At 40.7% G+C, this 19,648-nt stretch overlaps 1 protein-coding gene across 7 annotated transcripts in view; it reads right to left on the bottom strand.

Annotated features, from left to right (window-relative positions):
- The window catches only part of LOC135246939 (NACHT, LRR and PYD domains-containing protein 3-like), a 71,193-nt gene extending 54,858 nt beyond the window's left edge, over nt 1–16,335 (bottom strand). For 2 of the 7 annotated variants that reach the window (XM_064320216.1, XM_064320215.1), the window contains exons 1-3: nt 16,167–16,335; nt 15,841–15,951; nt 7,783–7,893 (exon numbers count right to left, since the gene is read on the bottom strand). In XM_064320216.1, the coding sequence (XP_064176286.1) occupies nt 7,783–7,893; nt 15,841–15,951; nt 16,167–16,225 (281 nt within the window). In that variant the 5' untranslated portion in view covers nt 16,226–16,335. The remainder of the gene's footprint in view (nt 1–7,782; nt 7,894–15,840; nt 15,952–16,166) is intronic. The other 5 variants (XM_064320212.1, XM_064320211.1, XM_064320214.1 and 2 more) reach the window with 4 other exon arrangements.
- Nucleotides 16,336–19,648: the final 3,313 nt, after the last annotated feature.

Raw genomic sequence — 19,648 nt, forward strand, 5'->3', positions numbered from 1 at the left:
TTAACCCTAATGAACTTTCTCCCATTGAGGTTCTGACAGGCCGCCCCATGAGGACTCCAGGGGATTTATGCCTCACAGGGGGGGAGTTGCATGTTATGGGAGATAAGTTAGCAGAGTACTGCAGGCTCCTGTCACAGTGTGTTCCACAGGATCCCAGGGCAGAGCCAGACGCTGCAGAAGCGAAAGGTGAAGAGTGCCGGGTGAATCCAGGGGACCAGGTTCTGGCAAAAGCTTTCCAGAAAAAGTAACTTGAACCTAACCGGACCGGACCATACACAGTTCTGTTGACCACACCATCAGCAGCCCGAGTCTCTAGGATTCCAGTGTGGGTTCATTTGTCACGTTTGAGAAAATACAAGGGTGAGGCTCAACATGGGGCACAATAATCCCCGCCTACCCTATGGCATCCTAGGGAGCCTGTTCGTTGTTGCGAGTCTCTGTGTTGAAGACACACTGATTCCAGACATCAGAGTATGCACTAGTGCTGACGGCTGCAGTTGCACGTGGGACCGCGACTTCAATCACACTGGATGGGGAACTTTCCGGTGTCTCAAGGATATGTGTGGTATTGCTTATTGTCATAAATGTGGTTATTGGAAACATAACAAAATGGTGCATCACCCCTGTTGCAATGTTGTTATGAGAAATGTTACTGGTGTATTAGTGTGGAAAAATTCAAGCGTGTGGGTTGATACTGGTATGGGCTGGGAGACTGCATTAAGTTACAATGAGATATATGGGGAAAACTGGGTAAAGACAGAAACGGGACGGTAGGAAGATGGCTGCCCCTCAGTGGAAACAATTCATAAATTCGCTATCCACTCACAAGGAGAGCTGACCATCAGATGTTTTCCTCCAGGGAAGCCAGGCTCCTGTCTGAAATTGTATGCCGGCCCCAAGTTTGGTCTGGTCCCCGAAGGAGAGCCCCTCCCAGCCCTAGGAGGAGTATCAGTCCAACAGTCCCCTTTGTTGATTCTGTATATGATCATGTATAAAAATGAATTCAGATGTTAACTTTTGCAACATATCAGACACTTATCTGCCTGTTACAATCCTGCAGCACACAGAGAACACAGGCACTTGGTGTGCTACATGAGGAGGGGTCACAGGGTCAGCAGCAAGCACAATTTCTATGGCTATAAATTCTAATAATGGGGACTGGGCTGAAAATTTGGTGGCAGATGGTACGGTGTTGGTGGCAAAGCGGGGACTTCTTTCTAACCAGACTACACGCCATCTAGCTTCTGCTACACAGGATACTGGAGAAGCTGTGTCCTTTATGCTCCATCATGTGTTAGAAAGTAACCAATTGTTTGACAAAGCACTGCTCAGGACAAACTTTTGCACCCACAGAATGGAGGTGTGTTATCGGCCCGGAATGCAGTTCAGCAGGGCGTGGCAGCCCTGATAGGAGACCGGCTCGCATCCCGGGTGCTGGGCTGGGCGAGAGCTGCAGTCATAGCTAACCAGAAAATGCCACCATCGGTGACGGCCAGGGAGGGGGCCCTGTCGGTAATAGGGCTCTGCCAGGAGGACAACACAACGTTCAGTATGTCATCAGTGACGGCCATAAACAGGTAGCTTTCTCCCAGGAGCAGTTTTCCACAGTAGGGGGATGGGTGCTTTGCACCACTCCCAGAGAATCAGGACAAGCCCTGTCATCGTCACTGGGACCTGATGTAAAAGTTCAAGTATTTTCAATTTTGAATGGAGCCATAGCAGTGCGGGCAAACTCCACAGTTTGGTGTGGGGCAGCCCCTTCGCGGGGCCTTCGCAGCGACTTTGCATGACGCCTGAAACTTCTTACTGCATTAACCCTTCTGGCACTTCTGTTTCTACAGGATCTATCCCAGTAGCTCCTGACGTAACCACCAGCACCACCATGCCTAGGCATGTCCATTGGGAAATAGATCCTGAATTCTTTTAATAAAGCTCTCTCTGCTATAGGGGCTAACATAAAATAAAAACGATAGAGGAATCTGGGGCAAAAATATAACGCTTCCGTTGCAACTCGAAAGGCAGTCAAGGCCACTCTGAGGGCCGATGAGGAGTACCATGATGCTACCGGAAAAGTGGTTGCTGTGACCCAGTGGCTATGGGACTCTGAACTATCTGGGAGTGGGATCCCGGGGGGGTATGTGTGAGTAATATTTTCCCAATGCATGGGGGTTGAATATAATAATTTCTGTTGTGCTTATTGTGGTATATTACACCCTCCAGAAAGGAATTAGAGAAGTAAGAGATTAACTCTCGTTAACCAAATTAGTTAAGGCTTTTAGGACCAGATAGATCCTTTCCTCTGTCCTTTATGTGTAGGTGGGTGGGTGAGGGAAATGCATTCAGTGAATCACGTGCATCCGATCATGTCTTAACGATAAATCTAAAACCGCTCACATTGCATCCGCTCTAAGGAAGCAGAACTGCGCCCGGTGTTGGAGCAACCTATGGCGGTTAACCAAGAGTCGACCAAGTGAGCGCAAAGAAGATTTATGTCTTCTAGACAGGTGGAGAAAGATGCAGTTTTACAGTGAACAAAACAATATTACTTGCAAACAAAGAAAGTAACATGATCTACATTTTTAAGGTTCAATAATAATAATAATAATAATACTTCGCACTGACTCGGACCAGTCTGCACCCAACAACCAACCAACCACAAATGATGGTGGTAGCTGCACTTAAATAGCTTCTCCACCCTTAGACCCTACCAATTACCAAGAAATAAATACAGTTCTACAACAGCTTAAAATAACCCATTACAAATACCATCAAAAATTAACACATTCAGATAATCAATACACTTTATTGAAATACTTCAGGTACACCATAAACCACATTGTTTACCATGAACTACACAACCCCGGGAATAATAGATCGTCCCAATCAAACTGGCAGCAACTAAAAACTACAACAAACTACACAAGCCTATAGGAAGTTGCGCCGCGTCCTCTTGCCCCAGTGAGATGACGCAACCAGGGAGCATGCTACACCACACGGAAAGAACTCCTCTGATTAATATCTAAAGTTTGTAATGTCACCAACATTTCAAACATGATCTAAATTCCAGCAAAAATATAACACAAAATTCCAATACACCTAGTTCTAAACATGATTTATATGAGCACACCATATTAACGTTAAATGCACAAACACATAGCGATACATGATTCAAGCAGCACAATGGTAGTGTGAAACCATAGACATATCCGCCGCATTGGCCTTTAGATCATATATCAACACCGCCGCCATATTGGACCAGGCAAGACTGGACTGAAAACAAATAGCCTACAAGTGAACTGCGGTTTTTCTGATTAAAAACCACTATAGCGTTTACATTTCTCATTTCTCATTTACATTTCTAGATTTCATTTAGTCATTTTTATATTCAAGGGTTTATGATCTATGTGAAGTAGAAAAAAAGTTTTGAAAAAAAAGTAGACCATAAACCATTTTGATGATGTATTGCTGATGCTAATGATTATATCAAAAATCAATAAAAAATTTGATTGCAAAAAAAAAAAAATTCCATATGTAATGTACTTAGTCTGCAGTCACTTTTGGTATACCCAATAATTGCATCTTTATGGCTCTTTTGTCAATGTAAGAGTTTCTGTAATCCGAAATGCCCCTGCTCATATTCAAGCTAAGACTGTTAGCCAGTTCAGGTGCCATTTTCAGCTCAATCTGTCAAGCATACACCTGAAACTTGGCCGGCATATCTGACCACCCGATGCTGTCTTTACGTATAGTATTTTGTTCAGCAGGCATTTGGTTATCTGAACAGCGATTTTACTTATAAGTCAGTCAAGTTACAGAATGAATTAAACAAGACTGTCACCTGCCCATGTTCGGGACGCAGACACTATCACCTTATTTAAAGCTAGGCTCAAAACTTACCTTTTTATGCTCTCCTATATTTGAGGGGCAGGAGTGGGTGACGGGCATAGCTATAGAGTCTCTGGTGGACTGAGCGGTTAGTGCTGTCACTGGGTCATCATTGGTAGTGCTGTGTTAAGCTGAACCGGTCATGGTCTGGTGATGACAGTCTCAAGCCTGCCCTCATGGCTGCGTTGGCCCCTGCCACTGTTTCCCTTAGCTATGCTGCCATAGCCATATTCTGCCGGGATTTTCCTTATCGCACGTAGGCACCTCTGTCTCTTCTGATCTGCTTGCTAATCTACCATTTGAACCCCCTAACAATTTTTTTTTTCGTCTTCAGCTCTGGGCACCTGCCTGCAGCTCTAGCCCAAGTTTGCTAAGCCCCCCCCCCCCGGCCCAGAGCTCCAGCCCTAGACCAGCAAGACCAGCTGGGCACCCCCGCCTCCTGCCACTGCTGATACAGCTGTAGCACCAAGCATGTCCCCCTGTCTGACCCTGCCACCCATTGGTGTTCCTGCCCATCTCTCTGTGTGACCGGAGTCACCTTTGCCTGGACTTAATTAATACTGGATTGGCTGTTATTATATCAGATAAATATAATAAATTACTGTTTAGTAAGCATTCCATAACAACGGGCCTGCCGCAGAGGGTTCCCCTCTGAGTCGGTTTGCTCAAGTTTCTTCCTGTTATAGTCAGGGAGTTTTTCCTTGCCACTGTTGCCCTAGGCTTAATCTATGGGGGCCGGATCTCTGTAAAGCTGCTTTGTGACGAAGCTCCATTGTTAAAAGCGCTATACAAATAAAAATGAATTGATTGACCTGTCAAATGGGCCCTCATTGCTGTCTGTGGGTCCAGCCATTTGCTAGTAACCTAAGTGCGTATCTGCCTCCACTCCCTGTGCGTAATGCAGATTGTGCTGACAAGCAGAGAGTGCATGCAGACTGAAGCGAGCTCGCTCTCAAAACAGCTTAGCATTGTACTATGAAATGAATTCATAATTATGGTGGATCGAAGAAAAGGTTTTTGCACTGTGATAACAGTAATTGAAGAGGTCGAAAAAGCAAATCTCAATTAGAGGCATTATTTCCATATTTAGAAAGTTCCGATTGGTTTGGAGAGTGTGCTCTAGACCATGTGAGAGCCCTACTGGTGGGCATGTAAGTTTAATGAAGTGAATTTAGTGTTCTCCTTATTATTTCTTCTTATTCCACATCAAGTCAACATCCTGTACGCTACTCGTCCTACAGTTTTTCAGCAAGACCTACCTTTTTTATCTCGTAGCTTCACCTAGTTGCTTGGGCTTTTCTTGTCAGTAGTGCAAATATTTTTGAGATATTTACCATTTTATTTATATTTTATTTATGTTTACCAAGAAAATTTCCCATTAATTAACACTAGTGGAATGTTCGGAATGTAAACAACACACTTGCAGCTGACATTGCAATCAGCAGCTGTAGCAGCGACAGATACAGACCGTCTCTTTCTTTTGCAAAGCTTCTAATGGATGAAATCTCTAGCAAAGTGAGTAACGGTGGCAGCAGCTACAAAGCAAAATTCAACTCAAACTAATATTAGTATTCTGTTATAATTTCTGCCAATTCCTGCCAGCTACTGTAACATTTGTATTTCAACATTCAGCATAATGTTAACTGCTGTAAGATATTAACTCCCAAAAACATGTTAGAACCGATCCACCTCAGTAATTTATTCAAAATGTGATTTTGAGAGAAGAAAACTTCTTTTGTAGTGTAGATAACCTGTTCAAAACGTTATCTAAAATGTGCAATTTGGAGAGGTTTTGGGATGTCTTGGAAAATCCATTGCAACATTTCACTGCTATTAGTTATCTGCACAACAATCTGTGAATTCTTTGATGATGTGTCATTGTATTACTGTTTTACATTCACGAATGGGCCAGAAACACTTTCAAACAATTATTGCAGAAAACAAAAAAAGAAAAAAACAAATAAAAGTCTGTGCCGAAATTGGCTTGCTCTCCCCCTTGGCTAAACGCCAGGTTTTCAATGGGCAGGGTTCATTGGGTGTTAGTTATGTAACAAAACCCTTAAGTCACAATCTATGTACAATAACAACAATATAAGATTTATTACAAATAACACAAAAAACAGAACATATTACCATGTATAGGTTAACAGGATGATTCAGGCAGAAAACAAACCAGAGCTAGGCTACTCTTCATCTAAAAGAAAGCACCGTTCTAAACCTCACTATCGGGGCAAAGTAAAAGGAGTGAGTCCTCAGGCAAACATCTTCCTGCTCTGGCCTAACCATCTAAAAACATGTTAAAATAAGAAACTTCCTAACCACCTGCAACCTACTACGGAAAAGTACCAAAACAAACAGACAACAAAATGTGGTAGCAGCAAATAATAACACAAAAGTAAAGGGAGTGTTAGAAAGCAGTCTGAGTCAAAAAAAGAATCTCTGTATATTATTATCTCATAAAAAACACGTTTTCAACGTACAAAAATGCCAAGTTACTCACACATACAAGACGTACACCGTCTATAACTCATTCATTCAGACTGCCAAAATCCAGGCCTGCCATTGAAAGTATTGATATCAAAATGACGCCAAGTTAGGTACTACAAACAATATAGACTATCTTGCCTCACCAAATAAAATAAGATGTATTCCAAAGCAATGCTACCCAATATTTCCTCAGTTCTTTCAAGTCACTTGGCCCTGTGTGTATAAGCATGCAGTACATGGGCAGGCCAAACATATGTGTGGATGGCTCTCTCACAGTCAAGACTGATTGAATAGGCCTGTATATGTCCAATTTGTATTGGTATGTATGTATTTCGCTGCCCAGCCTTTCCATTGCATGAATGATATTATGTTTCTTGGTATAAGTGTGTGTTCGTAAATGTGAATGTAACATGCTGCGAGGGAAATGTCCCCATGGGGATAAAGAAGTTCTCTATGTATGTATGTACAATATGTATTTTACATGCAGTATTTATTGTACGTAGCAAATATACAATAACTTGTACATTTACTCAAATTCAGTTCAGAAGCAAGTATAAACATATGTTTTCTGGAGAAATATGCTTCCTGTAGTTACACACCAGCAGTTTTGTACATGAATTTAAATGTGTTCCATGAGGCAATTCGAAATATTTGACACTTTGATCTGACACAAAGTTTGCATGACATTGTGAAATGGGATTACAAAACACAGGGCCTTGAAAGAATTGAGGAAATATTGGGTAGAATTGCTTTGGAATACATCTTATGTAATTTGGTGAGGCAAGATAGCCTATATTGTTTGTAGTACCGTAACTTGGCGTCATTTTGTTATCAATACTTTTAATGGCAGGCCTGGATTTTAGCAGTCTGAATGAATGAGTTATAGACGGTGTATGTCTTGTATGTGTGAGTAACTATACCCGAATATAACATAATTCACCTACTTATACCTGCATATAATATAATAATGTATATCTGATTGTGACACAATACACCCAACTAGACATGAATGTGACATAGCACACCCACTTACACCTGAATATGACATCATACACCCACTTACACTTGAATGAGACATGGAGCTCCCAACCTACACCAGACGTCAGATTTGTGTCTAATTTAACAGTAGTGTCAACATGAACCTGCTTATAAACCTGAAAATGGCATAACACACCTACCTACACCTGCATATAATATAATAATCTACATCTGAATGTGACACAATACACCCACCTACACCTCAGTATTGCACAATACAACGATCTACACCTGAAAATTACATAATACACCCATCAACACCTGATTTTGATATAATACACCAACCTACACCTGAATGTGACATAATATGCCAATCTATACCCGAATATAACATAATACACCTATTATGTCAACATGAACCTGTTCATTTACCTTGAATCACTTGGATGCTCTTCTCTGAAGTTGAACAGCTTCCCCATTGATGCTTCACTCTTCATAGACATACAGCTGGGTACAGGTGACCCTGCTCTTTCTGCCTGGGCCCTGTGAACAAAGCGTTGATAATATACCATCAACACCTGAAAGTGATATCATACACTAACAACACCTGAATATTGGGATGGCAGGTATGCCATCCCGCCAAGTTACGCCTTGGCGGGGGCATGCCCCATACCTATACAGCACCGAGAGTTTGGCACTTTTCAGGGTTCCCCACAGAAATAACCACAACAGCCACAGACACTCAGCCCTTAAAAACATTATATTCTGTACATTCTGACCCCATTTCAACAAACAGAATTCATAAACAACTTCACATGTCCACACAATAAAGCTCCAAACTAAGGGGATTTTGCGTTTTCTCCTTCTTCTTCTTCTTCTTCTCATTCTTATTTTTCCTGCCGCCTATCCCACTAACAACATGTCTCCCCATTGGACATTTCACTGACACCAGCCAAATCTTCACCTACACGACCCAATCAAAAACGCGCATACACACGCAAAATACCCATACATTTTTACTCTGAAACATTTCCCGTTCAAACAGCTAGTCCGCCTGTGGCCTAGTGGGTAAGGTTACAGTCTTGAGAACACGGAGTCGTACGTTCAAGCCCAGCTAGGAACGTGTTTCTTTAACCTGCTTCGACCCTCACTAATTGTTGTCTACTACTTATCAATTATTGCTTTTGCACCATATCTACCCGCCGTTCACCGTTCAGTTATTAACCGGCTACAATATTGCTAAGCCATATGCATTATGACTTACCGTCTGTACGTTCAGTTATTAACTGGCTACAATATTGCTAAGCCATATGGATTCAACGGGAGCTCTTCTGTGCTTACTGGCCTGTGTTCTTCTTTAAAACCACCGGCAGGTTTGCTAATGATATTTCACGCATTGCATAGCTATGACATGGTGCTGCACTAACGAAGTCACAGACTGGTAAACCTCCGGTTGAAGGCTTGAATCCCGACTCGCCCTCAGGCAGATCATTTCCTCTTTTAAACTAACATTTTCTTACGCTTATATTTGCTTTACCAAAACTCACTCACGGCCACCCATATGCATTTCATGACGCAAATGTATTCCTTTTATTAAAAAGTTACACCAGTTCACCGCTGTGCCATTTCTACTAACTATATTTCTTCACTTGGCTACCGTACAAAACCTTCATATCAGCAAACGCCACGTTTCTACATTCATGTTACCTCGCCCTGTTCTCTATCTAGCCACATAGGCTACAAACAATTACTACGTATGTATGTTTTGCAACTCCGCTTTAAAACATTACATTTAAAATCATGATTCACTCATAAGTATAACTACTAGCACTGAACATGAGAAATACACATTCGTGCAATAGATTGCACATGTTATTTAACCCTCCACTTAAACAACTAATGTTAAATACAGACTGTTATATACCGTTTGATAAGGAAACTAAGCTCGCTCATGGTCACTTCATTTACTTCGCACTATAGTCTGTGATCATGTCAACCTTCACCTACATGCCCATTCTGCATATTGTTTCAACTACGCAATTTCATCATTTCGCCTAATTTATCTCACACTTGTTATTTTCTCATATGCAAAGCCTGCTGGGACATATGCGTCTGCTCCTATTCTCCACTATCAACTTTTCCGGTTCTACCTTAACAAAACAGCAAAGAGGATTCTTACCTGCAGATAAGCCTATCAAAATGCCTTATAAACCTTACAAACACTAAAAGTGCATCTTCACGAAATAACAGACAACGGAGCAGGACAGAAGGGTACACAAGTTGCGACCTAGGCAGCTCTAATTCTACGGGCTTGCTGATTCTTTTGTCAATCAAGGCTCGTTGGATGCCCGTCAAATCCGTGAGTAGCCTACATAGCTACACTGGCCATATTTCACCTTTTCTGATGCGTTTACAATTACGCCACCGCACTATTTGTCACAGCCACTGTTTTACATATATAGCAAACCGAAACTGCTAAACGTACACGCTCATCAGACTGTACAAATTCACACAACGATAGCCATAATCCACACCCGTTTTTTACAGGGTCGCATTTCTCACTCTCATAATAAAACGCTTTGCAAAAAGAACTGATATCTCATAAAAAACACGTTTTCAACGTACAAAAATGCCAAGTTACTAAAAAGTATTGATATCAAAATGACGCCAAGTTACGATACTACAAACAATATAGGCTATCTTGCCTCACCGAAATGACATAAGATGTATCTCAAAGCAATGCTACCCAATATTTCCTCAGTTCTTTCAAGTCACTTGGCCCTGTGTTTTCTAATCTTACCATTTCACAATGTCATGCAAACGTTCTGTCAGATCAAAGAGACTAATATTTCGAATTGCCTCATGGAACACATTGAACATTGTACATTGAAATTAATGTATAAATTCATTAATGTACAAAACTGCTGCTGAGCAACGACAGGAAGCACATTTCTCCAGAAAACATGTTTATACTTGCTTCTGAACTGAATTTCAGTACATGTGCAAGTTATTGCATATTTGCTACGTACAATAAATACTGCATGTAAAACACATATTGTACATACATACATAGAGAACTTCTTTATCCGCATGGGGACATTTCCCTGGCAGCATCTTACATTCACATTCACGAACACACTCGTACCAAGAAACATACTATCATTCACGCAACAGAAAGCCTGGGCAGCGAAATACATAGGCCTACATACCAATACAAATTGGACATACACACACCTGTTCAATCAGTCTTGACTGTGAGAGAGCCATCCACACATATGTTTGGCCTGTCCATGTAGTGCATGCTTATACACAGGGCCAAGTGACTTGAAAGAACTGAGGAAATATTGGGTAGCATTGCTTTGAGATACATCTTATGTCATTTCGGTGAGGCAAGATAGCCTATATTGTTCGTAGTATCGTAACTTGGCGTCATTTTGATATCAATACTTTTTAGTAACTTGGCATTTTTGTACGTTGAAAACGTGTTTTTTATGAGATGACATAATACACCACCTACTTCTGAATGTGACATATTACATCCACCTACACTTGAATCTGGCATAATTCACCCATCTACACCTGAATATGACATAATGCACCTACCTACAACCGCATATAATATAATAAGCTACATCTGAATGTGACATAATATACCCATGCACACCTGAAAATGACGTAATACACCCATTGACACCTGAATATGACATAATACACCACCAACACCTGAGTACTGCACAATACTCCCACCTGCACTTGAATATGGCACAATACACTCTAGAGCCCGACCGATATATCGGTTTGGCCGATATATCGGCCATTATTTGACTTTTTTGACGACATCGGGATCGGCAGTTATGCAGCCGATGTGTCCCGATTTTTAAATAAGTATAATAAACAAACAAAAAACATTGATTATTTATCTGTACTTGCCTGCTCGAACGTTGTAATTGCTATTTACTAGACTTACCCAGTAGAGGGAGCTCTAATACAAGTGTGAACTGCAGCAGCTGACGCGCTACTTCTGTAATAAGACGTTTGTCACTCGTGCCTCATCCAGTATTCTCCACTGCAAGAGTTGTCTGCACAGATTCGTTTGCCGCAATAAAGGTATGTATATTTAGTGAAAGTTTTTAATTAAATGCGTTTATACGACCACTATGTTTATCAATCCTCATTATCAAGCGAGCGAGCTAGCTAACATATTTGGTTCACTTCAGCAAGCTAGCTGGCTAGCAAGCCTTTATGAAGTGGCAGTCAGCACATAAGCAGCGTAGGATCTACATTTCCAGAGGACATCGCTGTATTCTCAAATAAATAACCAGCCACAATAAAATGGTGATTGAATGCATCACTCACACATATTAGCTACTATATGACGCTGTGTCAATAGCCAACACGTTATTGCAAGCGAGTGTGTCATCTAGTCATCGTAGCAAGCTAACCAGACAGTAAAAACGCAGATAAAACACTTCTAACGTGGATCATTTTAAGCCATGTTATCTAGCTTTGTCGTGATAACATGAGAGAAGGATTGCTGTTGGAGAAGTGAATCAAACAACACTTAGCGCGGGTAACCTGCACGAAAGCACATTGTAGTTTTTTTCACGTATTTCATCCAGTCAATTTAGTTTCATATAACGTTACACTTGATTCACTCATTAGCTCCGCTAGATAAAGTCTTACTCTTTGAGATCATGTAGTACGAATAAAATAAGAAAATGTAATTCATTTAACTTACTGAGAATAAATAATAAGAAATAATAATAACAAATTAATAACAACAATAATAATAATATTAATAAAAATACATGTTTGAAACTGGAAAACTGATTTTTTAAAATTATTTTTTTATAGATGGCTGGAAAAGAAAGGAGTAAAAGCAACGTGTGGAGTTATTTTGAATTCACACCACTTGAAGATGGTGTTAATATATATATTTAATTTAATATAATCTTTTACATTTTTTATCTATCAAAAAGTTCTTTGTGTATTTTTATTTATTTGTTTGCTTATAAGTTAAATGTTCTAAAATATAGAAACTTTGATCAAATATAAGTTTTTCAAATTGATTTGAAAATATTGCACTTTTTGACAAAATATCGGTCAAAACATCGGTAATCTCCGAAATCGGGATCGGCATCGGACCCAAAAATCTGGCATCGGTCGGGCTCTAATACACTCATCTTCACCTGAATATAATATAATACGCTTACCTACACCTGCATATATTATAATCATCTACGTCTGAATGTGACACAATACACCCATCTACACCTGAAAATTACATAATACACCCATCGACACCTGAATGTGAAATAATACACCCACCCACACCTGAACATGAATACACCCACCCACACCCGAATGTAAAAAAATAAACCCACCTATACCTGAATGTGAAAACATACACCCACCTATACCTGAATATGGCATAATACACCCACCTACGAGAGGACGTGACACAAAATTGTGCAGGCATACCACCATGCACTCTGCTTCTGCTGAATGGTTGAAGTTAAGCAAAAGTGGGCTTGGTTAGTACTTGGATGGGAGATCACCTGGGAAACCTAATTTGCTGACGGAAGCAGTGCTGGTGGGCCAGCAGGGGGCACTCTCCCCTCTGCTCATATAAACCCCAATGCCCCAGTGCAGTGATGGGGACACTGTGCTGTAGGAGATGCTGTTTTTCGGATGAAATGTTAAACCGAGGTCCTGACTCACTGTGGTCATTAAAGACCCTATGACACTCATTGCAAAGAGTAGGGGGTTCCTCGGTGTCCTGGCTAAATTCCCAATCTGGCTCTCTCAAACTTGCCGCCTAATCTTCCCCTGATTTAATTGGCTGAAAACATGTTCTCTCCCTCTCCACCTTAGCTAATGTGTGGTAAGCGTTCTGGTGCAAAATGGCTACCGTACACATTGGTGGTGGGTGAGGTGAGTTTCCACTCATCACTGTAAAGCACTTTGAGCATCGGAAAAGTGCTAAATAAATGCAATGGTTCATTCATTCATTCATTCAATACACCCACCAACAACTTAATGTGGAAATATACCTATCCTACACCAGAATATGCCATACTATGTCCACCAACACTTGTATTTTATATAGTACACACACCTACACCTTAATGTGACATAATACACCAACCAACACCTTTGTGTGATATAATACACTCAATCGACACCTGAATCTGACAATAAACCAAACCTACACCTCAATGTGACATAGTACTCCCACCTACACCCACCCACACCCGAATGTAAAAAAATAAACCCACCTATACCTGAATGTGAAAACATACACCCACCTATACCTGAATATGGCATAATACACCCACCTACGAGAGGACGTGACACAAAATTGTGCAGGCATACCACCATGCACTCTGCTTCTGCTGAATGGTTGAAGTTAAGCAAAAGTGGGCTTGGTTAGTACTTGGATGGTAGACCACCTGGGAAACCTAATTTGCTGACGGAAGCAGTACTGATGGGCCAGCAGGGGGCACTCTCCCCTCTGCTCATATAAACCCCAATGTCCCAGTGCAGTGATGGGGACACTGTGCTGTAGGAGATGCTGTTTTTCGGATGAAATGTTAAACCGAGGTCCTGACTCACTGTGGTCATTAAAGACCCTATGACACTCATTGCAAAGAGTAGGGGGTTCCTCGGTGTCCTGGCTAAATTCCCAATCTGGCTCTCTCAAACTTGCCGCCTAATCTTCCCCTGATTTAATTGGCTGAAAACATGTTCTCTCCCTCTCCACCTTAGCTAATGTGTGGTAAGCGTTCTGGTGCAAAATGGCTACCGTACACATTGGTGGTGGGTGAGGTGAGTTTCCACTCATCACTGTAAAGCACTTTGAGCATCGGAAAAGTGCTAAATAAATGCAATGGTTCATTCATTCATTCATTCAATACACCCACCAACAACTTAATGTGGAAATATACCTATCCTACACCAGAATATGCCATACTATGTCCACCAACACTTGTATTTTATATAGTACACACACCTACACCTTAATGTGACATAATACACCAACCAACACCTTTGTGTGATATAATACACTCAATCGACACCTGAATCTGACAATAAACCAAACCTACACCTCAATGTGACATAGTACTCCCACCTACACCCACCCACACCCGAATGTAAAAAAATAAACCCACCTATACCTGAATGTGAAAACATACACCCACCTATACCTGAATATGGCATAATACACCCACCTACGAGAGGACGTGACACAAAATTGTGCAGGCATACCACCATGCACTCTGCTTCTGCTGAATGGTTGAAGTTAAGCAAAAGTGGGCTTGGTTAGTACTTGGATGGTAGACCACCTGGGAAACCTAATTTGCTGACGGAAGCAGTGCTGATGGGCCAGCAGGGGGCACTCTCCCCTCTGCTCATATAAACCCCAATGTCCCAGTGCAGTGATGGGGACACTGTGCTGTAGGAGATGCTGTTTTTCGGATGAAATGTTAAACCGAGGTCCTGACTCACTGTGGTCATTAAAGACCCTATGACACTCATTGCAAAGAGTAGGGGGTTCCTCGGTGTCCTGGCTAAATTCCCAATCTGGCTCTCTCAAACTTGCCGCCTAATCTTCCCCTGATTTAATTGGCTGAAAACATGTTCTCTCCCTCTCCACCTTAGCTAATGTGTGGTAAGCGTTCTGGTGCAAAATGGCTACCGTACACATTGGTGGTGGGTGAGGTGAGTTTCCACTCATCACTGTAAAGCACTTTGAGCATCGGAAAAGTGCTAAATAAATGCAATGGTTCATTCATTCATTCATTCATTCAATACACCCACCAACAACTTAATGTGGAAATATACCTATCCTACACCAGAATATGCCATACTATGTCCACCAACACTTGTATTTTATATAGTACACACACCTACACCTCAATGTGACATAATACACCAACCAACACCTTTGTGTGATATAATACACTCAATCGACACCTGAATCTGACAATAAACCAAACCTACACCTCAATGTGACATAGTACACCCACCTACACCTCAATGTGACATAATACACCCACCTACACCTCAATATGACGTAATACACCCACCTACACCTTAATGTGACATAATACACCCACCTAAACCTCAATATGTTATATTACATTATCAACACCAAAGTGTGGCACAATGCACCCACCTATACCTCAATATGTTATATTACATTATCAACACCAAAGTATGGCACAATGCACCCACCGACACCTCAATGTGACATAATACACCCACCTACACCTCAACGTGACATAATACACCCACCTACACCTCAATATGTTATATTACATTATCAACACCAAAGTATGACACAATGCACCCACCTACACCTGAATATGACATAATACACTCACTTATACTTGAATGTGACATGGAGCTCCCAACCGACACCAGAAATTAGCCTGTCAGATTTAGGTTTAATTAAACAGTAGTGTAAACATGAACCTGTTCATTTACCTTGAATCACCTGGATACTCTTCTCTGAAGTTGAGTATCCTCCCCATTGATAATTCACTCTTCATAGACATACAACTGGGTACTGGTGACCCTGCTCTTTCTACCTGCACCCTGTGAACAAAACATGGAGACAGAGCTTCCAGTTAAACTCATCCTCTTACTGCAGCTCTAACTCACAGCACATGGACACAGAGCTTCCAGTTAAACTCATCCTCTTACTGCAGCTATAACTCACAGCACATGGAGACAGAACTTTCAGTTAAACTAATCCTCTTACTGCAGCTCTAACTCATATCACATTAAGTATCTGATTCATGCATTCATACCTCTTTCTCTCAGTGCTGAGTGATCCTGCTTTGGTTTCTGGCTCCCTTGAGACACTCATTTTAGAAACGGCGCCCCCTATCTCAGGAGACTGGAACACATCAGACCAGTGTAAACCACATGTGGATTCTATCCCAAACTAACCAACCTGTCAAGACAAAAAATGAGAACACACTGAACATACATAGACTAATACACACAGAGACACACGTATACAACACACCACAATGTTGACAGGAAGCAATCCAGAATTAAATAGGCCCTAAACGTGTTCTATACAGCCACCTTAACAGTTTTTGGCACCCTTGATAATGATGAACAACTGTATTACATAATTGTCATTGGTAAACTATATATTGATTGTACAACTTGATGAATATTTTTTATTAACGATTCAATAGAATCGACCAAAATTACACATTTCTCAGATTATACACTTATTTCCAGAAAATAAGTGTCACAATTATTGCCCCCTCCACCCCATATTCCATACTTTGTTCACCCTCCCCTTGCAAGGATAATGGCACTGAGTCTTTAAGAATAATTTCTTATAAGACCGGAGAACACATTGGGAGGGATCTTAGACCCTTCCTCCATTAGATCCTTAATATATTTATATCTTTGCTTAAGAACTGTCCTGTTAAATTAAAACTGCAGGTTTCCAATATAGTTCAAGTCTGGAGGCTGTACCCATTGCAAAATGTGGATTCTGTGGTTAATTAATCATTTATTTGTGAATAGTAATGTGTGCTTGAGGTCACTGTTTTGCTGGAAGATCCACTAGCGGCTTTCAGTCTGCTTGAAGAGGCAACCAGGTTTCTGGCTAGAATGTCCTGGTACCTGGGTAGAGTTCATGATGCTGTTGTCCTTAACATGGACCCCAGGACCAGTGGGAGCAGAACAGCCCTATAACATTAAAGATGCACCACCCTGTTTAACAGTAGGTATGAGGCCTGTTTCTGTACACACATCCCTAAATCAACACCAAACCTATATCCAGTATATATCGGCCACTTTATTGGGTATACCTGCTCATTAATGCAAATAGCCTACTCCACCAAACAGCAAATCATGTGACTGCAACTCAATGTATAAAGTATGCAGACATAGTGAAGATGTTTCGTTTTTTGTTTGAGCAAACATTACAACGGGCAAGATGTGTGATCTAAGCGACTTTGACTGTGCCAGATGGATGGTGCCAGATGTGGTGGTTCCAGCATCACAGAAACAGCTGCCCTCCTGTGATTTTCAAGCAGTACAGTCTCTAGAGTTTACAGAGAATGGTGTGATAAACAAAAAACACCTTGTTAGTGAGAGATCAGAGGAGAATGGGCAGACTAGTTCAAGCTAACAGAAAGGCCACAAATGAAGTAACAGCTATGCTCATCTCTCACGACCACAGTAGATGAGACAAAGGAGACTATTTAGATTCTTGAAACTGTCAATTACTCCCAGTAAAACCATTTTCCTGAAGCCATTCCACATAGCCTTTTGGCATGGAGGTAGTATCTCATTTTGAAGCATCTAATGTAACAGTTAATAGAAACTTGGTGACCCCCCGATGCAACCAAGTTCTGTAATTCTCCAACTGTGGCCACTGGATATTTCTTTGCTCCCTGAACCATCTACCTCACTGTGCATTGGCTAAGATCACTAGCGCCATCTACTGGGCAGGTTTAACACTACTCCAGGGGTTTTGAAATTATTCATGTTTGGTCTCACAGTAGTAAGTCGTATATTTCTTTCGTTAGTTTTTGACCCATTTACTTATTTTTGCAGGTCAACAACCATTGTTTTTCTTCATTTGTGAGTTTGTTGCTTTATATGAAAAATTGATTTTGTAAGCGCGTTGCCTCAGTTTTATACTCCAGTGAAGTAGCAAGCCACGGAAGAGGACAACACAGTTCCTTAGGCCTGAGCTCAACTTAATGTCTTATACATGCTGGTGTAAATTTCACTCTGTTAGATTTTAATTTTAACAATCTTTAAGAGTGCCAATAATTGTGACCCCTATAAAGTCAGTATCTGAGATGCATGTATTTTGCTAGTAGGCCTATACGATATGCTAGTGACAATTTATAGCCGACTGATATCCCTGTTATTGCGTTTCATGTAAAATTTTAAAACATTTGGCAACATTAACTACCCATGCTTCCAGTCAGTGTTTCGACCGCACATTTACCCATAAACAACCCCCCTAACATACACGAACATGCTTGTGAGAAATCTTGGAAAACATCCAAAAACGACCCAAATCAATAATTCATGAAAGTAGATCATTATTTTTTCCTAAGTAGCCTAATTATATCTCATAAAAGTCATTTTATCATGTATTCTCCGTATCTAAGTACTTGTAATTTGATTCTAAATCGCAGCAGTAAATGTATCTCATAAAAAACACGTTTTCAACGTACAAAAATGCCAAGTTACTCACACATACAAGACATACCCCATCTATAACTCATTCATTCAGACTGCCAAAATCCAGGCCTGCGATTAAAAGTACTGATATCAAAATGATGCCAAGTTACGGTACTACAAACAATATAGGCTATCTTGCCTCACCAAAATTAAATAAGATGTATTCCAAAGCAACGCTACCCAATATTTCCTCAATTCTTGCAAGTCTTTTTACGTGTACTATGCAGAAGTATAAAACTGCCTTTATTGTTACGACAAAGTAAAGGCCTTTACGCCTAGCGGCATGGTGATGCAGTAGATATGTTGGGTGAAGGTGTATGATCATGACGACAAAACCATTTAAAAATCGCTCCGTAGGGGGCGCAATTGTGCCAATGCTTGGACCCCTCCCAATGCCGCTTGCGGCTTTAATTATCATTGAAACTTGTACGAATTCAGTAGAACAGAATTAATTGGTAAGTACATGGCCAGTAGGTCTTTGTGAATTGAAACTAGTCAGAGTTGGGTAGCAAATAAGCAAATGAATATACTTTTAAAACTTAAAAACTAAAAAGTTATTTGAAAAGGTATTTTTTGTTATTGGTCCAAAATGAGGAATTTGAAAAAAGCATATTACTCCTCGTCTACTCCTCGGGTGCCATTTTATTGCCTGTTTTATTTCACTAAATTAAGCGTTATTGCGATCATAGCTGCAGATTCCTATTCCTTCAAACACCCCTTCTCATCTAGCTTCTATTCTCTCCATCCCACTCCACAACAGACTACTTACTCCTTTTCCAATTTAATTCCCTTTTTAATGCATCCTCTTTGTCCTCCATCTTTTAAATGACGTTTGAGTTTGAAACAGTTTCACTTTTTATTTTTAATAAATTTGAAAAGAAATTTCTAAATTTCTGTTTGCTTTGTCATTATGTGGTATTTTGTGTAGATTGATGAGAATAAAAATGAATTTAATCAATTTTAGAATTGTAATGTAACAAAATGTGTAAAAAGTGAAGGGGTCTGAATACTTTCCAAAGGCACTGTATATGTGTTCTCCCACTTCATCAGGCATTATAAAGAA

This window comes from Anguilla rostrata, unplaced genomic scaffold, assembly GCF_018555375.3.
Source record: "Anguilla rostrata isolate EN2019 unplaced genomic scaffold, ASM1855537v3 scaf0982, whole genome shotgun sequence".
Taxonomy (NCBI): Eukaryota; Metazoa; Chordata; class Actinopteri; order Anguilliformes; family Anguillidae; genus Anguilla; species Anguilla rostrata.